The 9,205-nt window shown below is 35.6% G+C and overlaps 1 protein-coding gene across 4 annotated transcripts in view; it reads left to right on the plus strand.

The window, feature by feature from the left end:
• ABCD3 (ATP binding cassette subfamily D member 3) overlaps window positions 1-8,848 on the plus strand; it is a gene marked incomplete at its 5' end in the record, with an annotated part of 81,961 nt that extends 73,113 nt beyond the window's left edge. For all 4 annotated transcript variants that reach the window (XM_079724943.1, XM_079724942.1, XM_079724945.1 and 1 more), the window contains 3 exons: window positions 3,525-3,629; window positions 6,577-6,633; window positions 8,724-8,848. In XM_079724943.1, the coding sequence (XP_079581069.1) occupies window positions 3,525-3,629; window positions 6,577-6,633; window positions 8,724-8,801 (240 nt within the window). In that variant the 3' untranslated portion in view covers window positions 8,802-8,848. The remainder of the gene's footprint in view (window positions 1-3,524; window positions 3,630-6,576; window positions 6,634-8,723) is intronic.
• Window positions 8,849-9,205: the final 357 nt, after the last annotated feature.

The raw sequence follows: 9,205 nt of genomic DNA on the forward strand, positions 1-9,205 counted from the left end.
AGGAGGATCCCGCATGCCGCGGAGCAGCTGGGCCCGTGAGCCATGGCCGCTGAAGCCTGTGTGTCCGGAGCCTGTGCTCTGCAACGGGAGAGGCCACAACAGTGAGAGGCCCGCATACCGCAAAAAAAAGAAAAAGAAAAAGAAAAAGAAAGGCCCAAACCACCTTACCAGACATACCACTGTCATAAGATTTTTTAGTGTTTTTTTAAATTCATTTTTGTAATTAATTCTTTTTCTTTTACCTAATTGGCAACTGTCCCCGTTCTTCAAACTCACTGAGGTCTCTCTATTATTGACCCATTCCTTCTCTATAATTGATCAGTTCCCTTCTGACTACCTTCTTTCCTGTCCAGCACAGACTTAACAATCCAGGGCCTAGAACATAGGAGATACACAGGAGATATTTCTTAAAGGAATGAACAAATGATCCTTCCCCTTAACTTCCTTTCCCACTTTTTGTTTTCTCGTATTATTTAAACACCAATCCAAGAGCAATTGTTTGCCTTGGCATTTCTGTACATTGGCTTCTGAGCACAGCTGGAAAAAAATCAGGGAATAAGATAGATTGGTGGCACTGCACTTCCATGGTTTCCAGTCTTACAGGGATTCACAGCATGGCTTGGCAATCCTATTACTGATTTTTGTCCCTCTGTCTCATTTTTCATGATATAATCATTTGAAAACTACCAGTCTCAGGCTTTCTACCCCATTACCTACTCCACCACTCTCAGCAGAATAACTCTCCTCTTAAAAAAGAGATGCTGTTATTTCAGTTACATGACTGCTAATTTTTATTTAGTGCTAAATAGGCGATAGGCAGTATGCCAAGCACTTTACACAGGTTATCTCATTTCATTCTCGCCATAGTCCTGTGAGATGAGAGCTGTGAGTGTCCCATTTCACAGAGGAAATAGAATGTAGAACAGTTAAGTGGCTTGCCAGGCAAAGATATCTAGGAAATGTTAAAGCTGGTGGGGGGTGGGAGTGGCCTGTCATGCTCAGTCAGCAGTATGACTGCAGAGTTCATATACTCCAAAATCTCCTTGTATTGAGAAACCAAGTAGCTGACTACATAGTGGGAGAGAGAAAGACACATGATGAGAAAATTTCCATATAATGTGCTAAGTGTGGTGACGAAGGTATGCAAAGCATTGCATGGGAACACAGAGGAGGGGCATTTGTGGAATGCCTTCAAATAATCACTCCTCTTAATAACTTTGCACCGGGCTGTCCTGACCTCCCTGCTCCCACTGTTAGTGGAGGATATGTCATCCTTCCTCTTGAGAAAGGCTAAATGTCTCCATCTATGTTTTTGGACCCTCCCTTCTCCAACTTTATCACATCCCTCTCCCTCAGTTATGCACCCTCTCCGACACCCCCCCCCATATTTAATCTCTTCTAGTCCTCTTATAGAAAGACATTTTCAGGTCTCTGTGATCTAAAAAGCAAACTCTGCCTTAACCAAAGGTCCCATGTAGTCTATACCTTTCATTCTCTGCACAGCTGAAATTCTTGATGGTCTGTCCTTGCTGCTTCCCCTTCCTCACACCTCTTATAAATAAGATATAAACCCCAAGAAAGCTGTTTTAGTCACTCATTTATCAAATATTTGAATGTTTCCTATACTATACAGGTGTTGGGTGTATAGTAACGTTTAAAACGGAGTCTCAGCTTTCGTGAATATTATATCCTAAGGGGTAGACAAAGAAGCAGACAACATAAAATTTACAGTATGTGAAGAGCTGCAGAGATGTTACAGAAGGGACCCACTTGGAATGGGGAAAGGGATCAGGGTAGGTTTGTCTGAGAAGGTGACATTAAGCAGAAATTTGAAAGATGCAAGGAGCAGAGTAAGGCGTTTGAGACATAAGGAAAGTGACATGTGCTAAGCCTGTAAGACCTGTGACACATTGTGTCCTGGTAGTTGAGAGGAGATGGTGGCTGGAATGTTGAAGTTAGAGAGTGAGTAGTAATAAGGTTGTGTGGGGCCTTGTAGACCATGGTAAAGAGTTTGAATTTTATTCTAAGTGAAATGGGAAGTTATTGAAGGGTTTTAAGCAGAAGAATGAAATTCTCTGTTATGTTTCTGGAAGACCCTCTCTGGTTACATGGAGAATGGGTTAAAGAGGTGCAAAAGAGGAAGCAGGAGGCTATTTGTGGTCATCCAGGCAGGAGAGGATTATGTTCTGGGCTAAGGACATGATTGTGAGCTGGGGGAAAGTGAGTAGGGTCCACAGGACTGACTTGAATGGACTAAAAATGGGGGGGGGGAAGGGAAGGGAGGAGGAGAAGGGAAAGATCAAGGAGGACTCACAGCTTTCTAGCTTGAGCAGCTGTTTGATAGCTTCATTTCTGAAATGTTCAAGATGGGGTGGGGGAAATGGATGAATGGATTTAAGGGAAAAATCTAGAAAATCCATTGAGTTTTAGATCTTTAAAGTCTGCGAGTCCTGTAAGATATCCAAATAGAAAGATCAAATAGGAATTTTTATGTATTAGTTTGGAAATTAGAAGAGAAGTATGGGTGAGGGAGATATATTGGGAGTTTACAAATGTAAATAATATTTGAAATCATGAGATTTGATGAGATCACTCAGAGAGAAACAACATAGGAAAAAGCGGAGAGGACCCCTCGGGGACCCCAACATTTAATGGTCAAATGAAAGAGAAAATGCTGGAAAAGAAACTGAGAAAACAGCATAAGAAATGGAAAGAAACTTAAAACCATGGTTTCACTCTCACTTTCTCAAGAAGGAGGGAATGGTCACCTGCGTTGAATGTTGCAGAGAAGATAAATTGGGCAAGGATAGAAAGTGTCCATTGGTCATGCAACATGGAGATCATTGTTAGGAGCAGATGACAATTTGAAATATCTGTTAGACAAAGGATCAGAATAAATAATTCCCAGAAAATAAGATACATATGGAAAATAAACAGCAAAATGTTCAGCATTACTGCTAATCAAAGAGATGTAAGCTATAATAACCTTGATGCTAATTTTCACTTATAAAATTAGCACAGCCTTTTAAAAATGAGCATGCCCAATACTGACCACAGGGATATATACAACAGGTACACTCAAACATTGTTGGTGGGAATATTAATTGGCAACATAATATTGACATTACTTTAGCAACAAAATGTTTAAAAATAGTTTTTGCATGAGTCATCTATAGTCTGAATTCTAAGATTTCATCAAAAAGTCTACCCTCTAACCTTTTTTAGAGAACTTTCTTTAATACTACTTTAAAACTCAACTTCATCTCCCATCAGTCTTAAAAGTTTTTGCTTTACTCTTAACAATATTTCCCATGTGTTACATTTTTCCCTTTGTTCGGGAAGACAATAAAAACAATCAGGTTTCTTTATATTGTTTTTGCTTCTGAGGAGTCGATTTTTTGAGTTAGAATAATTTTCATCTTTGCTTTAGAAGACTGTAAATGAGTATTTAAAGTAAATCTATTTTCGCATATTAATTTTAGCTCTCTAAATGATTATACAGAATATTTCTTTTTATACTTCAGATGGCAAGATTATTTTATCATAAGCCCCAGTTTGCCATTTTGGATGAATGCACAAGTGCAGTTAGTGTGGATGTGGAAGACTACATTTACAGTCATTGTCGAAAGGTAAGTGTGATAAATTCTCAGTCCCCCCTTTCAGTTTACTCTGTGTCCAACCAAATATCTACCCAAAGAGAAGATTCCAAGTTATAAAGTGACAAAATTACTATCATAGGATGATATCTTGCTTTAATATTTTAAACTGATAATTAATAGATATGAGTAAAAAAAAAATTATCAATGAATTCTGAATATAATTCTTTTTAGCCGTGTATTAGGTATAAAATAAATGTTTAAATTTATTTTCCTTTTAACTCATTCTCTATACTCAGAGTTAATAAACTGATATTTTCTTAATTTGTTCCATCAACTTTACCTAAATATCATTTGTTTTTTTATAAAGAAAATTCGAAAAATAAAAAAAAATTTTAATTAAAAAAATTCGATAGTAATTATTTGGCAACTTTTAATTTATCCATTTTTTTTCCTGGCCTGGCCAGTGTTTTACCAAGGCTTCTTTTGGTAGCCTTTTCTTAGGCTGTCTGCATTGGTTCCATTCTTTAAGTAATTATTCAGTAATCTCAGTTTTTTTGTTTGTATTTTTTTCCTGTGAGGAATTGTCACCATCATCTATACTTGCTTTGGATTTTGAGAACAAGAGCAATGTATCCTAACTGTTTTAGAGTTTCAGTGTAAGCAAATGAAGTACAGGAGTCTTTTAACATTTTGTAACTGCTCTTTGGGAGTTCACAATAAATATAAAAAGTCATGATGCATATATACAGTATCAATTCCTTCTGCTCAAAGTGTGGTCATAGCTCAGCAGCGGCAGCATCGCCTCGGAGCTTGTTAGAAATGCAGTCTCAAGCCCTACTACTAAATCAGAGCCTGCATTTTAACAAAACCTCCAGATGATTCAAATGCACTTTAAAGTTTGAGAAGAATTGGCATAATGATGAAGGCATAAATTTGCTACATTCATCTTTTAGGAAGATTTTATAGGTACTGATTTTATTTCTTTGATGGTTTTCTGTTCTTAATCAGTTTTAGTCATTTATAATTTTTTATCCATTTGTCCATACACATTTTCAGATTTATAGGCATTAGAGGTGTTTGTGGAATCTCTTACACATAAAACCATGTAGTCTCTACTTGATTAGTGATTTAGAGGCTCTTTGCTGGTAATTTTGTCCATGCAGTTTCCTCTTATATCTAGCTGTAGGCTGCAAGTCCCCACAAAGGATGCAATTCTCCTATGTATAGATTCCACTTAAAAGAAAAAATTCTTATGGAGCCCCCAGTTGATAAATTGTATTACTATAATGGCACTTGAATATGGATAAGCATGAAATGAAGTATGAACTTAAACTTAAAACTCATTTACAAAAGCTACAAAACCAGTATAAACTTATAAATTAAGTACAGATAAAACTTTAAAACACAGTTTCAAAACTGCAGCATTAGAGAGACCTATGATACTGTTTTGCTGAAACAAAACCACTGGTTTAGGTTTAATCTGAGGTCCAAAAATAATAGGAGGTCCAGATCTTATGTTTTGAATTTTGCTTACGTATTTTGACTTAAGTAATTCTATTATAAGAATGCCTTCATTAAGTTGAGATCTAATCCAGTTATTTTAGAGTTGTAAGAGAAATAATATCTGAAGTGAGCTTTCAAAAATCAGATGTGTTTTACCATCGAAATATATGTTTTATTAATAACTGACCGTATACTTGTCATGCAGTTCCTAACCTGTTTGAAAACCTTTCCCATGACAGCCAAACTTATGATACATTAAAAGTTTTAAATGATACCACTTTAAGTCACCACTTGGTGCCAGCAGAAGTGTAAACACAAACTTGGGCACATGATAGAAGTGATAAGAAGAACATACTTACTCAAAATTCTTTTTAATTATCAAAAGGAATATAAAAATTGGAACTCATGGTGGAGATTTCCTGGCTACCCTAGCATGTATCTCAGCCTCGAGAGATCCATTTTGAGAAACACTGATCTAGAGCAAGTTTTCTCAATCTCAGCACTATTGACATTGTGGGTTGGATGACTCTTACTTGTGGGAGGCTGTCCTCTGCTTTGTAGGATGTTGGGCAGCATTTCTGACATCTACTCATTAGACTTCTGTAGCACTCTCAGTTGCAACAATCAAAAAAGACCTTGCCAAATGTCCCCTATGGGACAAAATCCCCTGCCTCCCCTCCCTGGTTGAGAATCACTGATCCAGAGCAACTAGCTATATCTCTTAGTGTTGTTTTGAAAATTTGAAGAACAACCCATAAATCCTCATTCACAGTCTGAAATCCAGTAAGCTTGTAAAACCAAAAGATTTTTCATTATTTTGTAGCAAGCTCACTGGGTAGCCAGACCTGGCCTGAACTAACAGAAGATTTTTAAGCTCTTATTTATCTCACTGAATGTTCATGTCCAAATGTGTTGTTGCAGAAACATTGATGTGTTTGATTTCAGAATTCTGCCTCAGAACCCTCTGGGGGTGGTAAATACTACTTTTCCAAAATCTGAATTCTAAGACATTCCAAAATAAGGGTTTCCAATAAAAGATTATAACCCTGTATTTGAAAAACAAATTTACTGTAGGCAGTACTATATTGATTTAATTTTCCTGTTTTTGACTTTTTGCTACTTTTACCACCTTTATACTCTTTTCATATATTTTTCACAATAAAATATAAAATGTGCTAGGATATATATTTTCTGCCCAAAACAAAATAATACACTTAATTAAGCTAGTACCTATTAGTTTAGTTTTTTTTTCTTAAAGATTATATTGATACTTGTTAGTTTTTATTCTGTGGTCAATGGCCTGTACTTTGCATTACCTTAAACATTTGGCGTCAGTTATAGTTTTTTCTCTTTGGCATTGATTTTTAACTATAGCTACTGAAGACAGTTATCTTAACAGCTTAAATTATATAGATGAGTTTAATTTGTGACTCTGTGTTATTGATATAAACCTAAATCATTTTCCTTGTATTAGGTTGGCATTACCCTCTTCACTGTGTCACATAGAAAGTCTCTTTGGAAACACCATGAGGTTTGTATTTCTTATACTGAATGGTATAGTGAGAGTTTATTTTCATATATGAATTCAGGTGATTATGGTTTTAGATTTCTTGGTGTATATTCCCTTATAAATATATAACTTAAGGGAAAAAGGTGATTCTAATTCATTTTTATAAAACAGGATTTTCATAAATATTATTGTAGTTGTTAATTTTGAAAGCTACAATATATGTAAACAGTCCCTAGTTACATATGATAGATATTAGAGAACCAGTTAGTGGTTCTCCAGTTTTATAAATGACTGTTGTATAATAACTGACTAAAATGTGCATAATCTTATCACAACTATGGCCAAACAAACTTTTTCTTACCATTCTGTATTGACAGAAGGAGAAAGTCTTAAGAAGGATCAGATAGCAAAAAGTTTAGAGACAGTTTTAGTAGAGATCAGGACTACAAGGAGGAAACTGTATAATGTCAGCTATGTTTGTCATCACACTGTAATAAACAGAATTCATTAGGTGGTCACTATAATTTACAAAGATATTGCAGTGAGGTTTACATGGGTACAGGTGCTCCAGCAGTGCCATAGTGCCATTCTCAGTATGGGAGTCCTTTTCAACTCTTAATGTAAAATAATCAAACCCTAAAAATAAAGCCAGCTTAGTTCCTCTTTTCTTTTTTCTTTTCTTTTCTTTTCTATTCTTTTCTTTTTCCTTCCTTCCTTCCTTCCTTCCTTCCTTCCTTCCTTCCTTTCTCCCCCCTTCCTTCCTTCCATCCTTTCTTTCTCCCTTCCCTCTTCTTTCCTTTTTTTCCTTCCTAATTGATACAGAAAAGGGTTGAGAAAAATTGGAACATGGTAAGGGTGTTTTGTCCCATAAAATACATACCTGATTGATTATCTTTTTAACCAGATACTGGGCTAAGTGTCATGAGGGATACAGAGTACTGTCCTTACACTCAAGAACCTTACAGTTTAGATGATAGTGTATAAATGGTTAAATGAAGAACATGGGATTTGAAGTCAGAAAACCTGGGTTCAGGTATCACTTTCTGGCATTAATTGCTTCCTTCATATAATAAAGTATTGATCCTTGCCTAACTGTCTCAGATTACCGTGAGGATCAGAGAGGTAGCCTGTATGAAAGTTCTTAAAAAACCGTAATGAAGTTCTATATAGCTGTTGACTTTTAAAGATACTTTTATTATCTTAATGACATATTATAATTTGCCCATTTTCATGAATTGAATGAAAAACTAAATAACTAGAAATCAAAGCAGTTTAAAATATACCCAAGCCTTTGTGTTTTCTCAGAAGTTCATAAACATTACAGCCATAGGACAGTGAAAGCACTTGGGTTTCCCCTCTCCTCTTCTCCTGGAGGTGTAGACAGTTATCAAAATAACCATCAGGCCAGTGATCATGTGAAGGAGGGGTAACACAAAGAACTGCAATGTTAAAGAGTCCAGAATAGCTTAAAAATAACAATACAGAAAATGGAAAAACAAAGGTCTTTTCTGTAAACAGAAAACCACTAAATAAAACGGAAGGCTTTGTAACTGCTGTCCTAAGCATCTTCATAGGATGAGATATTTGAGCTCACTCTATAGTTCTCATCCTCCTCTGCTAAGTCAAAGAACAAATGAACAAAAAGCCTTAAGTTAGAGGTTCTGAGCTGATCTGGGAAACCAGCTAAAGTAAGTATTTTAGAGGCTCTCCTATACGACAGGCTTGCACTTAGTGCACTTGCACCTCTGTAGATCAGATCGTTGGTTTTGGAGTGGTAGAAGCATTCTAATTTGTGGGATGCTTACAGATTTGGTTCCTTTAAAATAATAAGGAAAAAAAATAATAAGGAAGTCTGGTGTTTTAGTTCTCTTAATGGAAAGTACTATATCCACTACAAGCAGATGTATATTGTGGCTCCTTTTAAAAAGAGCGGACATCTTCTTTTAGTCTTTCCTTGGAAAATGGTATGCATTTCTGAGTATAAACTTTTGAAGATTTTAGTGGCTTAAAATAATTATTTTCAATCATTTTCTTGTATAATAACCTCTACGTAAATTCCTGACAAAAAGGAGATTCTCAGTTATTGATTTTTTCCCCCTTCTTTCCCATAGTACTACCTGCATATGGATGGCAGAGGCAATTATGAATTCAAACAGATAACAGAAGATACAGTTGAGTTTGGCTCTTAGAATCCAGAGAACTGTATTGAACCAGCTTCAATGAAATAATTACACAATACAATTAGAAATACAAAGTACCTTGTAAAATAAACTTGAGCTTGTTTTTTTAAAGAAAACAAATTAACTAGATATAAAATAATCATGAATAAGTTGTTGAAACATTTAATATTATATAGGATATTGCTAATTGTGTATATGTTGGTTTAATTATTAATATGTACTAAGAATGTCCTTATTCTTGTGGTTAAAAACCTGCCTAAATTAAATTGGGCTTAAATCAGTGTAACCTGATTCATCCTGGGATGTAAACCATTTGAAATCAGCTACTTTGACTTTTATGGCTCTATCTTTTCCTTCAATGAAGAACCCTGTTTAAAACTAGGGTCATCACTTGTCCTGTTCTAACAAGATAG

This window comes from Hyperoodon ampullatus (assembly GCF_949752795.1).
Source record: "Hyperoodon ampullatus genome assembly, chromosome: 2".
Lineage (NCBI taxonomy): Eukaryota > Metazoa > Chordata > Mammalia > Artiodactyla > Ziphiidae > Hyperoodon > Hyperoodon ampullatus.